At 36.9% G+C, this 20,474-nt stretch overlaps 1 protein-coding gene across 5 annotated transcripts in view; it reads right to left on the bottom strand.

The window, feature by feature from the left end:
• Positions 1–20,474, bottom strand: part of TMLHE (trimethyllysine hydroxylase, epsilon) — an 87,622-nt gene that overhangs the window by 2,636 nt on the left and 64,512 nt on the right. For all 5 annotated transcript variants that reach the window (XM_045472112.1, XM_045472110.1, XM_045472111.1 and 2 more), the window contains one exon: positions 73–211. In XM_045472112.1, coding sequence (XP_045328068.1) covers positions 73–211 — 139 coding nt within the window. The remainder of the gene's footprint in view (positions 1–72; positions 212–20,474) is intronic.

The following is a 20,474-nucleotide window of genomic DNA, read 5'->3' on the forward strand; positions in this document are numbered from 1 at the left end:
CTGGCTTCATTTTATTGTTATTTGACATCTTTAAATCAAAATTATTTGACATCTTTAGAGTTTGGCACCCACCCTGCCAGGCTTTAGTTTGACCCAAAACTCATTCTCAGGTCTCCTCAACTCTACTGTCAGAGTCCGGTGTGCTGTATACCAACGATGGACAACATCATAAGGCACAGTATTGATGACAGCTCTGTCATAGTTGTTGTATCTAAGATGAAAGCACAAGAAGAAAAGATATCCTCAAACACATGTTAAAGACACCTTTTGCTTATTGAACAATTCTATATAAGGCCTTTTCTATATTCATTACTTGTCCTAGATAAGGTGAGAATAAGTCAACGTTTTCTTAGGAATATAGGACTGTAGAGAGGAGCTCCACTGCCTATTGACCATATATATATTTTTTCTTTGGAGAATCTGGGGGTAGGAGATAGAAGTAAGTTCTAGCTGGTTTCTCTTCTTAGGATATGATGTTTTATCTAAAGTACATTCTCTTGGCCAAATTTTACAGAAGCACTGGGGAAATATCTGAGCTTTCTATTCATCAAGCTGAGGTGGGCAAGAGAGGTGATACTAACATGGCTTTATTTTTTTTTTTAATTTTTTTTCAACGTTTATTTATTTTTTTGGGGGGACAGAGAGAGGCAGAGCATGAACGGGGGAGGGGCAGAGAGAGAGGGAGACACAGAATCGGAAACAGGCTCCAGGCTCTGAGCCATCAGCCCAGAGCCTGACGCGGGGCTCGAACTCACGGACCGCGAGATCGTGACCTGGCTGAAGTCGGATGCTTAACCGACTGCGCCACCCAGGCGCCCCAACATGGCTTTATTTTTAACAGAATGACTTAGAACTTCTAAGTGTTTCCCTTTGGGGGGAAAAGCCAAGCTATAGCTTAGTGGACAGTTTACCCAGGGATCTTCATTAATTCATTCATGTAACTCTAACATTTATATGAGCAGCTCCTATGTGCTAGGCGATGTCAGGTGTTAAAGACACAATGATGAACATAGCAGATGTGACCCCAGCCTTTGGGGAGTTTGCATTCTATTAAGAAAGACAAATGAAGAACAAGTAATAAATACATAGATAGTTACAGATGCTATAAAGAAAAAATACCGTAATGTAATAAAAAGTGATTGGGAAGTCTATTTCAGATGGAGTGTTAAGTGAGGACGTTTTTGAAGAAGTGATATTTAAGCTGGTATCTGTATGATAAGAAACCAACAATGTGACATGCTGAGGGAAGAGTGTTCCAGGAAAGAGGAATAGCAAGTAAAAAGCATTAGGATGGAAAGGAGTTTTATTATGTTTGCAGAACAGCAAAAAGGCCATGTGGCTGGAGCTAAGTAAGCAAGGGGAATAATAGGAAGTAATAATGTGGAGGAGATAGCCATAGGCCAGATCATGTATAACCTTTTAGGCCATGGTAAGGACTTTGGGTTTTATTCTGAGTACTATGGGAAGCCACTGAAAAGCCTTTGCTAAAAATATTGGATTTTTTTCTTTTTTTTTTTTTTTTACTTAAGTCAAATTAACCTTTTACTGAAGTATAGTACATATACATAAAAGTACATAAATCAGAAGCCTGATGAATTTTCATGATGTGAACACATTCCTTCCCCTAGCATCCAACTCAATAAACAGATCATTACCCATATCCCAGAACACTCCCTTGTCCCCCTTTCCCATCTTGTCTCTCCCCTAACTCAAGGATAACTACCATCATGACTTCTGTCACCAAAGATTAGTTTTGCTTGTTTATAAACTTTATATAACAAAAAATACTACAGAATGTACTCTGCTGTGTCTGGCTTATTTCATTTAATATATTTGGGAGATTTATCATTGTTGTGTTATAGAGAAGTAGACCATTTATCCTTCATGCTGAATAGAATTTTATTTTGTGACTATACCATAATTTATTCATACATTCTACTGTTGATCGATATTTGAGTAGTTTCCAGTTTGGCACTTTACAAATAGTGCTGGTGGTGCTGATCCTTGATGGCAACATAGGAAACTCCCAAACTCACCTCCCCCCATGCACATACCAAATCTATAGCTACACATGGCGAAACTTCCTCTGAAAGAAATCCAGAAACTAGCTGAGTGACTCCTAAACATTGGGCAAATGAAAAAAAAAAAAAACTCACATCAAAATGGGTGGAAGATGCTGAGACACAATCTTACTATAAACCCCACCCCTGGTGCAGTAATTAGGAGGGAACTCAATTCCAAGCTTCTCTCTGAGGACTGAAGAGTTAAAAGTTTCTTAATTGGCTGTCTACCCAAGGCTTAGTGCAAGGGAGCATACAGATATGCTCAGATCCTGGTCTTGCCTAGAAAGAAATCTACTTGTATACTTTAAAAGCTGCTAACCAAGAGTCTGGCTTCTAATTAGTTTGCATCTAGGTGCTGACTGAGATCCTCCCTTTTGGGAGACTGACAGGTCTTGACACGCCATCAACTACTGGGAGGCACTAAGAACAAAAAAAAGTGGCTTAGACAATCATATAAGTTTGAGAAACAATCAAGAGCTAAGGCTGAGCTGATTTATGAGATCCATCTCCTACACAAGACCACTCTGTCAAGAGTGGGAGAGGTGGCTGTTTTATCTAATATGCAGGAACCAACACAGAGTGAAAAAAATGAAGAAACAGAAGAATATGTTCTAACAAAAGAACAAGGTAAAACTCCAGAAACAGACCTTAATAAAATGGTGATAAATGGTATATTTGACAAAGGGTTTTTAAAAATGGCCAAAAGATGCTCACCAAGGTCAGGGGACCAATGCATGACAAAGTGAGAATTTTAACAAAGAGATAGAAAATGTTAAAAAGCAACAAACACAAATACACGCTGAAAAATACAATAACTGAATTTACAAAGTTAATAGAGCAGACTAGATAAAGTGGAAGAAAATATCAGCAAACTCAAAGGCAGAAAAGTAGAATTCATTCAATCAGAGGATGTAAAAAATGAAAAAGAGTGAAGATAGATGAAGGGAATTACAAGACTCCATCAAGCAGACCAATATTCACATTATAGGGGTCCCAGAAAGAGAAGAGAGAGAGAAGGGGGCAGAAAGCTTATTCAAAAAAATAACAGAAAACTACTCTAACCTAGAGAAAGAGACAGCTACATCCAAGAAGCCCATGGAATCCCCAAAAGAGGAATCCAAAGAGACCTACACTGAGACACAATATAATTAAACTTTCAAAAGTTAAAGACAAGAAGATAATCTTAGAAGAAATAAGAGGAAAAAAACTTGTTGCATATAAGGGAACCCCCATAAGAATATCATCACATGGCAGGCCATAAGGGAGTGTCATGATATATTCAGAAAGATGAAAGAAAAAAAAATCCTTTGAAACAACAATACCCTATGCAGCAAATTTGCCATTCAGGATTGAAGAAGAGACAAAGAGTTTTCCAGAAAGCAAAAGCTAATAAAGTAGTTCATCACTACTAGAATTGACTTACAAGAAATGTTAAAGGGACTTCTATAAGCTAAAAAAAGGCCCTTATTAGGAAAAACAAGACATATAAAAACAGACACATAGATCAATGGAACAGAACAAAGAATCCAGAAATGGACCCACAAATGTATGGCCAACTAATCTTTGACAAAGCAGGAAAGAGTATCCAATGGAAAAAAGACAGTTTCTTCAGCAAATGGTGCTGGGAAAACTGGACAGTGACATGCAGAAGAATGAAACTAGAGCACTTTCTTACACTCAAAATAAACTCAAAATGGATAAGAGACCTCAATGTGAAACAGGAAACCATCAAAATCCTACAGGAGAACAGAGGCAGCAACCTCTTTGACCTCAGCTGTAGCAAACTCTTACTAGACACATCTCTGGTAGTAAGGGAAATAAAAACAAAAATGAACTATGGGGACCTTATCAAGATAAAAAGCTTCTGCAACAAAGGAAACAATCAACAAAACTAAAAGACAACCAACAGAATGGGAGAAGATATTTGCAAATGACATATCGGACAAAGGGTTAGTATCCAAAACATAAAAGAACATATCAAACTCAATACCCCAAAAACAAATAATCCAGTGAAGACATGAATAGACACTTTTCCAAAGAAGAATCCAGATGGCTAACAGACACATGAAAAGATGCTCAACATCACTAATCATCAGAGAAATGCAAATCAAAACAAGGATGAGGTATTACCTCACACCTGTCAGAATGGCTATAATTAACAAGTCAAGAAACAATAGATGTTGGTGAGGATGCAGAAAAAGGAGAAGACTTTTGCATTGCTGGTGGGAATGCAAACTGGTACAGCCACTCTGGAGAACAGTTTGGAGGTTCCTCAAAAAATTAAAAGTAGAGGGGCGCCTGGGTGGCGCAGTCGGTTGGGCGTCCGACTTCAGCCAGGTCACGATCTCGCGGTCCATGAGTTCGAGCCCCGCGTCGGGCTCTGGGCTGATGGCTCAGAGCCTGGAGCCTGTTTCCGAGATTCTGTGTCTCCCTCTCTCTCTGCCCCTCCCCCGTTCATGCTCTGTCTCTCTCTGTCCCAAAAATGAATAAACGTTGAAAAAAAAAATTAAAAAAAAAAAAAAATTAAAAGTAGAACTACCCAGCAACTGCACTACTAGGTGTTTACCCAAAGGATACAGGAGTGCTGATTTGAAGGGGCACATGCACCCCAATGTTTATAGCAGTACTATCGACAATAGCCAAAGTAGGGAAAGAGCCCAAATGTCCATCAACTGATGAATGGATAAAAAAGATGTGGTATCTGTATATACAATGGAATACCACTCAGCGATGAAAAAGAATGAAATCTTGCCATTTGTAACAACGTGGATGGAACCAAAGCATATTATGCTGAGCAAAATAAGTCAGTCAGAGAAAGACAAGTATCATATGATTTCACTCATATGTGGAATTTCAGAAACACAACAGGTGAACATAGGGGAAGAGAAGGAAAAAGAAGATAAAAACAGAGAGGGAGAAACCATACAAGACTCTTAAATACATAGAACAAACAGGGCTCCTGGAGAGGAGGTGGGTGTGGACATGGGCTAAATGGGTGATGGGAATTAAGGAGAGCACTTGTTGGGATGAGTACTGAGTGTTATATGTAAGCGATGAACCACTGGGTTCTACTGAAACCAATGCTACACTGTATGTTAATTAACTTGAATTTAAATAAATAAATTAAGAAAATAATGGCTGAAGGATAGGAAAATAGTTCTATCTAAATATTTTCTTTTTCAATCATCAGGGAACAGTATGAAAAATTATATGCCAACAAACAGGACAACATGGAAGGAATGGACAAATTCCTAAACACCCACACACTACCAAAACTCAAACGGGAAGAAACAGAAAATTTGAACAGACTCATAACTAGTGAAGAAATTGAATTAGTCATAAAAAATCTCCCAACAAATAAGAGTCCTGGACCAGATGGCTTCCCAGGGGAATTCTACCAGACATTTAAAGCAGAGTTAGTACCTATCCTTCTCAAGCTGTTCCAAAAAAATAGAAATGGAAGGAAAACTTCAGGGCTCATTCTATGAAGCCAGCATTACTTTGATTCCCAAACCAGACAGAGACCCAGCAAAAAAAGAGTACAGGCCAATATCCCTGAGGAATATGTATGCAAAAATTCTCAACAAGATACTAGCAAATTGAATTCAACAGCATATAAAAATAATTATTCACCATGGTCAAGTGGGATTAATTGCTGGGCTGCAGGGCTGGTTCAATATTCCCAAATCAATCAATGTGATCCATCACATTAATAAAAGATAAGAACCATATGGTCCTGTCAATAGATGCAGAAAAAGCATTTGACCAAATTCAGCATCCTTTGTTAATAAAAACCCTCAAGAAAGTTGGGATATAAGGAACATACTGAAACATCATAGAAGCCATTTATGAAAATCCCACAGGTAATATCATCCTCAATGGGAAAAAACTGAGAGCTTTCCCCCTGAGATCAGGAACACGACATGGATGTCCACTCTCACCACTGTTGTTTAACATAGTATTGAAAGTCCTAGCATCAGCAATCAGACAACAAAATGAAATCAAAGGCATCAAATTGGCAAAGATGAAGTCAGACTTTCACTTTTCACAGACAACACAATACTCTACCTGGAAAACCCAACACACTCCACCAAAATCTGCTAGAACTGATACATGAATTCAGCAAAGTCGCAGGGTACAAAATTAATGTACAGAAATCAGTTGCATTTTTATACACCAATAATGAAGCAACAGAAAGAGAAATAAAGTAACTGATCCCATTCACAATTGCACCAAGAACCATAAAATACCTATGAATAAACCTAACCAAAGATGTAAAAGATCTGTATGCTGAAAACTATAGAAAGCTTATGAAGGAAATTGAAGAAGATACAAAGAAATGGAAAAGCATTCCATGCTCATGGATTGGAAGAATAAATATTGTTAAAATGTCAATGCTACCCAAAGCAATCTACACATTCAACGCAATCCCAATCAAAATTGCACTAGCATTCTTCTCAAGATAGAACAAACAATCATAAAATTTGTGTGGAACCACAAAAGACCCCAAATAGCCAAAGTAATGTTGAAGAAGAAAACCAAAACGGGAGGCATCACAGTCCCAGACTTTAGCCTCTACTACAAAGCTGTAATCATCAAGACAGTATGGTATTGGCACAAAAACAGACACATAGACCAATGGAATAGAATAGAGAACCCCGTAATTGACCCACAAATGTATGGCCAACTAATCTTTGACAAAGCAGGAAAGAGTATCCAATGGAAAAAAGACAGTCTCTTTAACAAATGGTGCTGAGAGAAGTGGACAGAAACATGCAGAAGAATGAAACTAGACACTTTCTTACACCATTCACAAAAATAAACTCAAAATGGATGAAGGACCTGAATGTGAGACAGGAAACCATCAAAACCCTAGAGGAGAAAGCAGAAAAAACCTCTCTGACCTCAGCCACAGCAATTTCTCACTCGACACATCTCCAAAGGCAAGGGAATTAAAAGCAAATATGAACTATTGGGACCTCATGAAGATAAAAAGCTTCTGCACAGCAAAGGAAACAATCAACAAAACTGAAAGGCAACCGACGGAATGGGAAAAGATATTTGCAAATTACATGTCAGACAAAGGGCTAGTATCCGAAATCTATAAAGAACTCACAAACTCCACACCTGAAAAACAAATAATCCAGTGAAGAAATGGTCAAAGACATGAATAGGCACTTTTCTAAAGAAGACATCCAGATGGCCAACAGACACATGAAAAGATGCTCGACGTCACTCCTCATCAGGGAAATACAAATCAAAACTACAATGAGATATCACCTCACACCAGTCAGAGTGGCTAAAATGAACAAGTCAGGAGACTATAGATGCTGGTGAGGATGTGGAGAAACGGGAACCCTCTTGCGCTGTTGGTGGGAATGCAAACTGGTGCAGCTGCTCTGGAAAACAGTGTGGAGGTTCCTCAAAAAATTAAAAATAGACCTGCCCTATGACCCAGCAATAGCACTGCTAGGAATATACCCAAAGGATACAGAAGTGCCGATGCATAGAGGCACATGTACCCCAATGTTTATAGCAGCACTTTCAACAATAGCCAAATTATGGAAAGAGCCTAAATGACCATCCACTGACAAATGGACAAAGAAGTTGTGGTTTATGTATACAATGGAATACTACTTGGCAATGAGAAAGAATGAAATCTGGTCATTTGCAGCAAGGTGGATGGAACTGGAGGGTATTATGCTAAGTGAAATAAGTCAGGCAGAGAAAGACAGATACCATATGTTTTCACTCATATGTGGATCCTGAGAAACTTAACAGAGGACCATGGGGGAGGGGAAGGGGGAAAAAGTTACAGAGAGGGAAGGAGGCAAACCGTAAGAAACTCTTAAATACTGAGAAGAAACTGAGGGTTGATGGGGGGTGGGGGAGAGGGGAAAGTGGGTGATGGGCATTGAGGGGGCACCTGTTGGGATGAACACTGAGTGTTGTATGGTAACCAATTTGAGAATAAATTATATTAAAAAATAAAATAAATATTTGCTTTTTAATACCCTTTGCTCTAAAGTTTAATAAATTTAAAAATATTTATTATTTAATAAATATTATTAAATAATAAGTTTGAATAGTCATTGTATCTGTTACAAATATCTCATTTATAGAAAAAGCTTACTTATATAAAAAGTATGTTGTATTTTTATTTTATTAAATAATACTGATCACTGTGTTCTGTTTCCAGTAATGGCTAAGTAAACTCCTATTGGATCAATCCCTCCTCTCACACATGACAATTAAAAACTCTAGATAAAATACCAAAAATAACTATCTGAAGGTACTATATAGGCAGACTGTGGGGTGTAGTTGACACTTGGAAGAAAAGAACTGCACTGGGTGAGTGTCCATTTTCATGACATCTAGCCTGAGGGCATGCCACAGCCTATACCATATCAGGCAGCTAAAATCCTAAAGGAACTCTCCATTTTCTTCTGGCCTGAAGAACCAGAGGATAGGCTTGGTGCAACCACTGCTACAAAAAAGTGAAGAGAAAAATCCTGGAAAGGAGAGAATCAGAGAAGGAGAGCACCAAACTCTGTGTGTAAGCTCTGCTCAAATATCTGGATGGATGGCCCCTGAATTGCACATGTGAAAGAAAAACTCCAAGCATTACATCTAAAGATAAAATAATGGAACAGAAATTTGAGCTATCAAAGAACAGAGTTTGAATTTTGAGTACAACTAAGTTAATTGCCTATTTAAAAAACGCAAAAATCAACATTCTTTGGAGAAATATAAGAGTCTAAAGTCTCAATAACATAATATTCACATTCTCCGGCATACAATCCAAAATTATTCATTGTAACAAGAACCAGAAAAATGTGATCTATTATGAAGGGTACAGAGAACAAAAGTCAATCCTGTGATGTCTCATAAGTTGGAAATATTAGACAAGGGTTTTAAAGCAGTTATTCTCATTACATCAATGAGGTAAAGAAAAATATGCTTATAATGAAGGTATAGAAACTCTTAGCAATGAATAGAAAGTATAAAAAAGAACAAAATGTAAATTTTAGAACTGAAAAATGCAATATCTGAATTAAAACATTTACCAGATAGGCTTAACCATAATATAATATGTTAACAGATAAGGGTATGTGAATTTGAAAACAATAATTTCATTTGATCTATTGGAAGAAAAGATAGAAAAAATTTGAAAAGAAACTGAATAGAACATCAGGGACCTGTGGGACAATATTAAAAGGTCTGACGTGTGTAACTGGAGTTCTGGAAAGAGAAGAGAAAAAATAGGGCAGAAAAAACTTTGAAGAGATAATGACCACAATTTGGTGAAAGTCATAAATTTAAAGATTCAAGAACCTCAGAGAGAATTCCCATTAGGAATACAAAAAGAACCATACCTAGGAACATTACAGTCAAATTCCTACAAATCAACCTGAAGAGTAAATCTTTAAAGCTGCCAGAAAAAAAGGTTACATGGTGCATAAATTAAAATATAATTAAATAAAATATATTGAAAATAATCCATAAGAAGTTAGGAAAGGAGGAACAGCGAAAATAAATAGATCAGGCAAAGAGAAAACAAAAGATTAAAAGTAAAAATAAATTACATTAAATGTTAATGGGGTTGGCATAGGAATAGACCTATAGGTCAATGTTACAGTACTGAAAGTCAGAAATAAACTCATATATCTATGTACTGTTGATTTGCAATAAGAATGCCAAGACCATTCAATAAAGGAAAGAATAATCTCCTCAATAATAGTGCCAGGACAAATGAACATCCACATACAAAAAAGAATATCGTTGGACCTTACACTGTAAACAAAAATTAACTACACCTTTAGAGACATAAATGTAAGAGCTAAAACTATAAAACTCTTAGTATAGGTTATAGGACTAAATCTTCATGACCTTGGATTAAGAAAAGCCTTCTTAGACACAACACGAACAGTATACACAACACAAAAATAGATATTTTGGACTTCATCAAAATTTAAATCTTTAGCATGTCAAAGAACACACTCAAGGAAGTAAAAAGACAAGTCACAGACTGAGAGAAAAATAGTTGCAAATAATATATCCAATAAGGAACTTTATTCAGAATATTTAAAGACCTCATAAAACTGACCAATAAGAAGTCAAATGATACAATTTAAAAATAGACAAAAGATCTGACTGAAGAAGATCTGTAAATGGGCAAGAAGCATATGAAAGACGTTCAATATCATTAGTCCTCAGGGAAATGCAAATCAAAACCACAAGGAAATACTATTTCACACGCACTAGGATGGCTATAATCAAAAAGACAGATAATGATAATTGGTGCAGATGTATAGAAACTGAAGCCCTCATATACTACTGGCAGGAATGTAAATTGCTGCATCCTGTGTGGAAAAGTTTGGCAGTTCCCCAAATGTAGAAACATAGATTTCACATATGAACTAGCAATTACATTCCTAGAAATCTACCCAATAGAGATGAAAACATGTCTATACAAAGACCTACACAAATCTTCATAGCGGCATTGTTTGAAATAACCTCAAACCAGAAATAATCCAAATGTTCATTATTGTTGAAGTGTACGAACAAAATGTGATACATTTCTAATGGAATACTACTCAGCAACTAAACTGATACATACTACAACATGGATGAATTTTGAAAACATTCTGTAAGTAAAAGAAAGCTGACACAAATGACCATAATATTGTATGATTCCATTTATATAAGATGTCCAAAATAGGCAAATCCACAGACACAGAAATTAAATTAATAATTGGCAGAAGCTTTGTATAGGGTGGAGTGGGGTGGAGGAATGGGGAGTGACTGCTTAAGTGGGCATAAGGAAACTTTTGGGGTGATAGAAATGTCCAAAAACTGGATTGTGATTATGGTTACATGACTTTGTAAGCATATTAATAATTATTGATTTGTACACTTAAAACAGATTATTTTATGGTATACAAATGAAAACTTCAAAATGTTTTAAAGCTTTAAAAAGTGTTAATGCACTAAATATCCCAACTCAAAGAGATTGTCAGAATGGATAAAAAAGCAAGACTAAAGTATATGATATTTACAAAACCACACTTTAAATATAAAAATACAGATAAGTTAGGGAAAAAAAGAGTGGAACATTAAACAGAATGCAAAGAGTGGGGCACCTGGGTGGCTCAATTGGTTAAGCATCTGACTTTGGCTCAGGTCATGATCTTATGGTTCCTGGGTTCAAGCCCCACATTGAGCTCCATGCTGGCAGTGTGGAGCCTGCTTGGGATTCTCTCTCTCTCTCCCTTTCTCTTTGCCCCTCCCCTGCTCTCTCTCTCTCTCTCTCTGAAAGTAAATACATTTTAAAAAGAAGAATGCAAAGAGTAAGCCTAAGAAGGTTACAGTAGTTATATTAATTTCAGATAAAATAGAGTGCAAAACAAAGTTAAAAAGGGACAGCTTATGATGTCAAAATGTCACTTCATCAGGTATAAAAATCATAAATGAGTATGTGCTTGATAACAGGTATTCAAACTACATGAAGCAAGAACTGATGGAATTAAAGGGAGAAATAGAAAAAATATCAGAGTATTATCTGTATATTTTAATGTTGTTCTTTCAGCACTTAACAGAATAATTAGACAAAAGAAATCAGAAATGACATGGAATATCAAATAATACTATCAAATACCTTGACCTAATTGGTATTTGTAAAATAGTATACCAAGAAATGCAGAACATATGCATATGCTCTTCAAGTGCACATGGTATATTCACCAAGACCATTTCCTGGACCAAAAACTAAGTCACAATAAAAATTTAAAACTTCAAGTCTATAGAATGTTTTCTGATGACAATAGAATTGAATTAGAATTGATAATAAGATACCTACAAAAACCTCAGATACTTGGAAATTAAAGAACATAATTCTAATTAATACATGGTTAAAGAAAACATAAGGAAATTAGAAAAGGTGTTATACCTAATGATCATGAAAACAAAACATGTCAATATTTGTGGGATGTAGCAAAAAGGCTTAGAGGTAAAACTATAGCTTTAAATAATTATATTAGAAAAGACTAAATGTAAAACTGTTGGTTGCCAGAGGGGAGGGGAGTGGAGGTTTGGACAAAATTGGAGGGGAAGAGGGAGATACAGTCTTCCTGACAGGGAATGAATAAATCATGGGAGTAAAAGGTAGTGCACAGAGAATATAGTCAATGATACTGTATTAGCATTGTATGCCGAGAGATGGTAGCTATACATGTGGTGAGCATAGCATAACGTATAAACTTATCAAATCACTAAATTGTACACCTGAAACTAATGTAACGTGTGTCAACTACACTAAAAAAAATTAAAAGGGAAAAAATAATAAAAAAAGACTAAATGTATAAAATCAATGACCTACGGTTCTACCTTAGGCAAATACAAAAATCAGAATAAATTAAACCAAAAATATGTAAAAATAAGAGAAAAATAACATAAATCAGTAAGGTGGAAACAAACAATACAGATAATTAACAAAACAATAAGATGGCTCATTGAAATGACCGACAAAATTGTTAAACTCTTAGAGTCAACAAGAAAAAAAGAACAAATATTACCAATACCAAGAATCTGATATCACTATGGAGCCTACAGACTTTATGAAAATAACAAGAGAATATTGTTAATTACTTTATGACTAAAATTTGACAACTCAGGTAAAATGTTCAAGTTTCCTGTAAGGAACACTAAAGAGGAAACAAAATCTTACTAGCTCTATATCTATGGCAAACATTGAATATTCTAAACCTTCCCAAAAAGGTTTAGAAAGGTTCCTATGTGTATTCTAGCAAACATTTAAGATAGAAATAACACTAATATTATACAAATTCTTTGCTAAACCAGAATTTTACAAAGTCAGTTTAATACCAAAATATGAAAAAAGCTACCAAAAAAGGAAATTGCAGATCAATGTCCCTTTTGAACCTAGATGAAATATTTCTTCAACACGATATTATTAAGCTGAAAGCAGCTATGTATATTTGTCAGTTACCAATTTATTGCTTCTCAGTTCCAAATGCATCCTTCCTTACATAGTATACTTTCCATTTAAGAATCCTTTAAGTATTCTTTATAGTGAGCACAATATTTAAACTTTCTCAGTAGAGGGCGCTGGAGGGACAAGTGCAAGAAGTTCTCTTGCTAGTATCTCTGGACCTGGCCAGGACTCTGTCAGGTAGTGTCAGTCCCTTTGGGGCCCAGGATTTGGTCCCAATGTGGCCTTACAGCCTCAGCCTGGTGATAACCTTTCCACAACCCTCTCAACACAGAGCTCCCCTACGATCTGCAGGGACACACACGGAACAGTCATCCTGCAAGTTCCCATCCCTCACTTTCATCTTGTGTAATCTATGTGCTCTTAATTGTTCCTGCTTTCACTGGCACCCAGACTTCTTTTGCATACTCACACCACCTTGCTGATTGCCTGCGCTCTGGACAGGTGGCCTATTGTTTGCTCAGCAACTCTAGAACTAGCTCTTGCCTAGTGAAACCAGCAACTACTCTGATATTAGGGGGCTGAACTATGCTTTCTTTGAGGTCTGCACTCCTTCTAGGTTTATTCTTCCTTAGCTACTCTGCCTCAGACCTAGGGTACTATACTGAATTTCCTTATATCTTATAATTACTCTTTTACCATAGCCTCATGATTCTTTATATAAATTACTGTGTGGAGGTCAACTGGGAATATATCAGAGTAGGAGGATTCTAAACTTGCTTCCTCCCATGGATACAACCAGATAACAGTCACATCAGTGTAAACAACCCAGAAAACAATCTGAAGACTGGCAGAGCAAACTCAACTAAAGATAGAGAAGACGCCACATCAAAGAGGGTAGGAAGGGCAGAGATGCAGTAGGGAGCAAAATGGCCATCTGTGCTGGGGAGACAGCCATTGGTGTGGAGAAGGGCAAAAAACATACTTTCACACTGGGAAGTCTGTAGAGGGAAGATGAATCCCCATAACATTTGGCTTTGAAAATGAGAGGGGCCAAATTTCATGAGTTCATACAGCCACCAAGACTTAATGCCTGGAATTAAAAAAATCAGCAGCTTGGCCCTGGGAAAGCCCAGAGGGTGTTAGAAAGCTAAGTCACTGCCTTTCAAGAGACAGCAGAACAAACTGCCCTCAGAGATACAATGTGGAAGCAGCAGTTTGAAAAACTCCAGGGGCCGACTGAAGGGAGAGTGATTTGCTCACCTCAGAGCGTGGTCTAGAGAGGCAGGGATCACGGAGAGACCTCCCCCAGGAACAAAGGAGCTGGCATGCATCATTTCCATCCACCAAATCCCAGCATAAACACAAGGTCACCTGCAGAAACCAGCACAGTGACCACACTTGTTACCTACCTTGTTTACACCAAGCCCACTCCCCCAGACATTTTTGCAGATCTGCCCTGCCCAGTCACACTTCCTCAGTCCCAGTGTGACAGGCCTCCTCCCCAATAAGACTGTTGCAAACCCACCAATATCATGTCCTGATGTGTGAGATTTGCAGGCTCAGTTCAGGCAGTGGTGGAAGGTCTCATTTTGAAAGCAGACCAGCACACACCTTGTTAAAATGTGCCCCACCCCTGCTGGGGACCAAACACTTCCCACTACAGGCAAACAGAACCTCTTCAGACAATTGGACTGAGAAAGAAGAGGCCAGAACACAACAACAGAGCAAATGCAACAACCATAGGAGACACTCCTTGAAGCACTAGGCCTTGGGGAACAGGGGACACTGCATGGCAGGGCACTACAGGACCTCTTCTTCATAAGGACATAGCTGATGACATAGCTGATGTTCTTAACACATGGAAATAGACATAGAGAGTTGGACAAAATGAGGACACAGAGAAATATGTCCCAAATGAAAGCACAGGACCAAACCACAGCAAGAGATGTAAACAAAAGGGATATAAGTAACTTGCCTGACAGATTTAAAGTAATGACCATAAAGATACTCACTGGATTTGAGAAAAGAAAGATATCAGTGAGAGTCTTAACAAAGAGATAAAAAAGAACCAATCAGAGATGAAGAACACAATAAGTAAAATTAAAAATACACTTGATGGATGGGGCATCTGGGTGGCTCAGTCAGCTAAGCATCTGACTTCACCTCAGGTCATGATCTCATGGTTCATGAGTTCAAGCCCTGCATCTGGCTCTGTGCTGACAGCTTAGAGCCTGGAGCCTGCTTTGAATTCTGTGTCTCCCTCTTTTCCTGCCTCTCTCCTTCTCACACTCTGTCTCTCTCTCTCTCTCTCTCTCTCAAAAATAAATAAAGATTAAAAAATTTAAAAAAATAAATAAAAATACACTTGATGGAATAAATAGCAGGCTAGAGGAAGCAGAGGAGTGAATTAGTGGTGTGGAAGACAGAGTAATGGAAAGTAATCAGACTGAGCAGCTGAGAGAAAAAGAATGATGCAAAATGAGAAGAGTCTTAGGGAACTCAGTGAATCCATCAAGCATAATAACTGACATTTAAGGTATCCCAAGAGAAGAAGAGAGAGAAAAGGTGGAAGAAAACTTATTTGAAGAAATAATAGCTGAAAACCTCCCTAATCTGGAGAAAGAAACAGATATCCAGATATAAGAGGCACAGAGACCCCTTCCCCCACCAAATCAACTCAAGGAAGTCCACACCAAGATACATAGTAATTAAAATGGCAAAAAAAAAAAAAAAAGAGTGATAAAGAAATTTTAAAGCAGCAAGAGAAAAAAGACAGTTAAATACAAAAGAAACTCCATAAGACTATCAGCTGATTTTTCAGGAGAAACTTTGCAGGAAAGAGGGAGTGGAACGATATATTCAAAGTGTGAAACGGAAGAAATCTGCAGCCAAGAATACTCTATCCAGCAAGGCTGTCATTCAGAATAGAAGGAGAGAGAAAGTTTCCCAGATAGACAAAAACAAAAGGGGTTCATGACCACTAAATCAGCCCTACAAGAAACATTAAAAGGGGCTTTTTGAGCAGAAAGGAAAGACCAAAAGTGAGAGTACGAAAGTAAAAAACAAAAGCATTAAAAATAAGTATTTCTCTAAAAATCAGTCAAGGGATTCATAAAAGAATGTAAAATATGACACCATATATCCAAAACATGGGGAAAAGAGGGGTAAAGAATTGGTTCAAACATAGATGGCCATCAACTTAATATAGACTTCAATATGCAGAAAATGTTATATACAACAAAATCATAACCACAAATCAAAAACCAGTAATAAATATGCAAAGAATAAAGAGAAAGGAATACAAGTGTATCATGAAAGAAAACCAATAAAGCATGAAAGATTGTTGTCTGATTGCTGAGGCTAAGACTTCCAGTACTATATTAAATAGTAATGGTAAGAGTGGATATCCCTGTCTTCTTCATGACCGTAGAGGAAAAGTTTAATTAGTTCTTCCCCATTGAGGATGATACTATCTGTGAGTATTTCATATATGGCCTTTATGATGTTGAGTTATGTTCCCTCTCAACCTACTTTGTTGAGGGTTTTTATCAACAATGGATGCTGTATTTTGTCAAAGGATTTTTCTGTATCTATTGAGAGGATCATATGGTTCTTATCCTTTCTTTCATTAATGTGGTATATCACATTGATTGCTTTACAAATATTTAACCACTCCTGCAGCCCAGGAATAAATCCCACTTGGTCGTGGTGAAGAAGTCTTTTAATATACTGTTGGATTCAATTTGCTAGTATCTTGTTGAGAATTTTTGCATCCATGTTCATCAAGGATATTGGCCTATAATTCTCCTTTTTAGTGGGGTCTTTGGCTTTGGAATCAAGGTAATGCTGGCCTTGTAGAATGAGTTTGGAAGTTTTCCATCCATTTTTTTTTTGGACCAGGTTGAAAAGAATAGGTATTAATTCTTTATTTTTAAAAAAAAATTTTAATGTTTATTTTATTTTTGAGAGAGAGAGAGAGAGAGAGAGAGCAAGCAGGGAGAGGCAGAGAGAGAGGGAGACACAGAATCCAAAGAGGCTCCAGGCTCTGAGCTGTCAGCACAGAGCCCAACGTGGGACACGAACCCACAAACTGCAAGATCATGATCTGAGCCGAAGTTGGACGCTTAACTGAATGAGTCACCCAGGCCCCCCTTAACTCTTCTTTAAATATTTGATAGAATTCACCTGTGAAGATATCTGGCCCTGGACTTTTGTTTTTTGGGAGATTTATATATATATAAAATTATAAAAAAATTTTATAACATTTATATAATTTTATAAAAAACTATAAAAATATATAATTATATATAATATAATATAATATATATATATGTAAAATTTATTGTCAAATTGGTTACCATACAACACCCAGTGCTCATCCCAACAGGCGCCCCCCTCAATGCCCATCACCCACTTTCCCCTCTCCCCCACCCCCATCAACCCTCAGTTTGTTCTCAGTATTTAAGAGTCTCTTATGGTGTGCCTCCTTCCCTCTCTATAACTTTTTCCCCCTTCCCCTCCCCCATCATCTTCTGCTAAGTTTCTCAGGATCCACATATGAGTGAAAACATATGGTATCTGTCTTTCTCTGCCTGACTTATTTCACTTAGCATAATACCCTCCAGTTCCATCCACCTTGCTGCAAATGGCCAGATTTCATTGTTTCTCATTGCCAAGTAGTATTCCATTGTATATATAAACCACGACTTCTTTATACATTTGTCAGTTGATGGACATTTAGGCTCTTTCTAAAATTTGGCTGTTGTTGAAAGTGCTGCTATAAACATTGGGGTACAAGTGCCCCTATGCATCAGCACTCCTGTATCCCTTGGGTAAATTCCTAGCAGTGCTATTGCTGGGTCATAAGGTAGATCTATTTTTAATTTTTTGAGGAACCTCCACACTGTTTTCCAGGGTGGCTTTTTGGGAGATTTTTGATTACTGATTCAGTTTCTTTGCTGGTTATGGGTCTGTTCAAATTATCTATTTCTTCCTGTTTTAATTTCAGTAGTTTGTATGTTTCTAGGAATTTGTCCATTTCTTCCAGATAGCCCAGTTTGTTGGCATATAAGTTTTCAAAATATTATCTTATAACTCTTTGTATTTCTGTGGTGTTGATTGTGATCTCTCCTCTTTCATTCATGATTTTATTTTTTGAAACTGTTCTCTTTTATTTTTGATAAATCTGGTTAGGGGTTTATCCATTTTATTAATTCTTTTGAAGAACCAGCTTTTAGTTTTGTTGATCTGTTCTGTTTTTTGTTTGTTTGTTTGTTTCCATATCATTTATTTCTGCTCCAATCTTTATTATTTACCTTCTTCTGATGGTTTTAGGCTTTATTTGGTGTTCCTTTTCTAGATGCTTTAGGCATAAAGTTAGGTTGTATATTCGAGATTTTTCTTGCTCCTTAAGGTAGGCTTGTATTGCAACATACTTCCTTCTTAGGATGGCCTTTGCTGCATCCCAAAAGTTTTGGACTGTTGTGTTTTCATTTTCATTTGCTTCCATGTACTTTTTAAAATTTCTTCTTTAATTTCCTGATTAACCCATTCGTTCTCTTTTTTGAATTTAAATTCAAGTTAGTTACCATACAGTGCAGTATTGGTTTCAGGAGTAGAACCCAGTGATTCATCACTTCCATAATACACCCAGTGCTCATCCCAACAAGTGCCCTCCTAATGCCCATCACCTATTTATTCTTTAGTAGGATGTTCTTTAACCTCCATGTATTTGCGATCTTTCTAATTTTTTTTCTTGTGATTGACTTCAAGTTTCATACAATTGTGGTCCTAAAATATGCATGGTATGATCTCAGTCTTTTTTGGTACTTGTTGAGGGCTGATTTGTGACCCAGTATGTGGTCTATTCCGGTGAATGTTCCATGTGCACTAGAAAAGAACGTGTATTCTGCTGCTTTAGGATGAAATGTTCTGAATATATCTGTTAAGTCCATCCGATTGAGTATGTCTTTCAAAGCCATTGTTTCCTTGTTGATTTTCTTAGATGATCTGTCCATTGATGTAAGTGGGGTGTTAAAGTCCCCTACTAGTATTGTATTATTATCAGTGAGTTTTTTTATGTTTGTTATTCATTGATTTATATATTTGGGTTCTTTCAAGTTTGAGGCATAAATATTTACAATTGTTAGATCTCTTGAAGGATAGATGCCTTAATTATGACGTAATGCCCTTCTTCATATCTTGTGACAGTCTTTGGTTTAAAATACAGTTTTTTTCTGAAAAAAGTTATGGCTATTCTGGCTTTCTTTGACATCCATTAGCAAGATAGATGGCTCTCCATCCCTTCATTTTCAATCTGCAGGTGTCTTTAGGTCTAAAATGAGTCTCGTGTAGGCAGCATATAGATGGATCTTTTTTAATCCTTTCTGACACCCTATATCTTTTGATTGGAGCATTTAGTCTATTTATACTCAGAGTGATTACTGAAAGATAGTAATTTAGTGCCTTTGTGTTACCTGTAAAGTTGGGTATTTCTGGTGATGTTCTCTGTTCCTTTCTAGTCTTTGTTGCTTTTGGTCCTTTTTTCCCCACTCAAAGAGGCTCCTATAATATTTCTTGTAGGGCTGGTCTAGTGGTCATGAACTCCTTTAGTTTTTGTTTTCCTGAGAAACTATCTTTCCTTCTATTCTGAATGACAGCCTTCCTGGATAAAGTATTCCTGACTGCATATTTTTCCCATTCAGCACATTGAATATATCCTGCCACTCCCTTCTGGCCTGCCACATTTCTGTGGACAGGTCTGCTGTGAACCTGATCTGTCTTCCCTCATAGTTTAAGGACTTTTTTCCCCTTGCTGCTTTCACACTTCTTTGTGTATTGTGTGAATTTGACTATGATATGTCTTGGTGATGGCTGGCTTTTGTTGAATTTAACAGAAGTCCTCTGTGCTTCTTGTAGTTCGATGTCTTCTGTTCCCTTCCCCAGGTTAGGTAAGTTTTCAGCTATAATTTACTCAAATAATCCTTTTGCTCCTTTTCCTCTCTCTTCATCTTCTGGGACTCCCATTATATGAATGTTATTATACTTTAAGGAGTTGCTGAATTCCCTAAGTCTAAATTTGTGATCCAATACCTTTTATTCCCTCTTCTTTTCAGTTTCATTATTTTCCATAATTTTATCTTCTATATCATGCATACATTCCTCTGCTTTGTCCACACTTGTTGTCTTGGCATACATCTGGGTTTGCATCTTGGTTATAGCATTTTTAACTTTGGACTGACTAGTTTTTGGTTCTTTTATCTCTTCAGTGAGTGATTCTCTAGTGTCTTCTATGCTTTTTTCAAGTCCAGCTAGTATCCTTATAATTATTGTTTTATATTCTAGTTCAGACATCTTACTTATATCTGTATTGATTAAGTCCATGGCCATTGCTTCCTCCTGTTCTTTCTTTTAGGGTGGATTCCTCTGTCTTATCATACTTTCAAGATATAAAAAGG

Source organism: Leopardus geoffroyi, chromosome X (genome assembly GCF_018350155.1).
Source record: "Leopardus geoffroyi isolate Oge1 chromosome X, O.geoffroyi_Oge1_pat1.0, whole genome shotgun sequence".
Taxonomy (NCBI): domain Eukaryota; kingdom Metazoa; phylum Chordata; class Mammalia; order Carnivora; family Felidae; genus Leopardus; species Leopardus geoffroyi.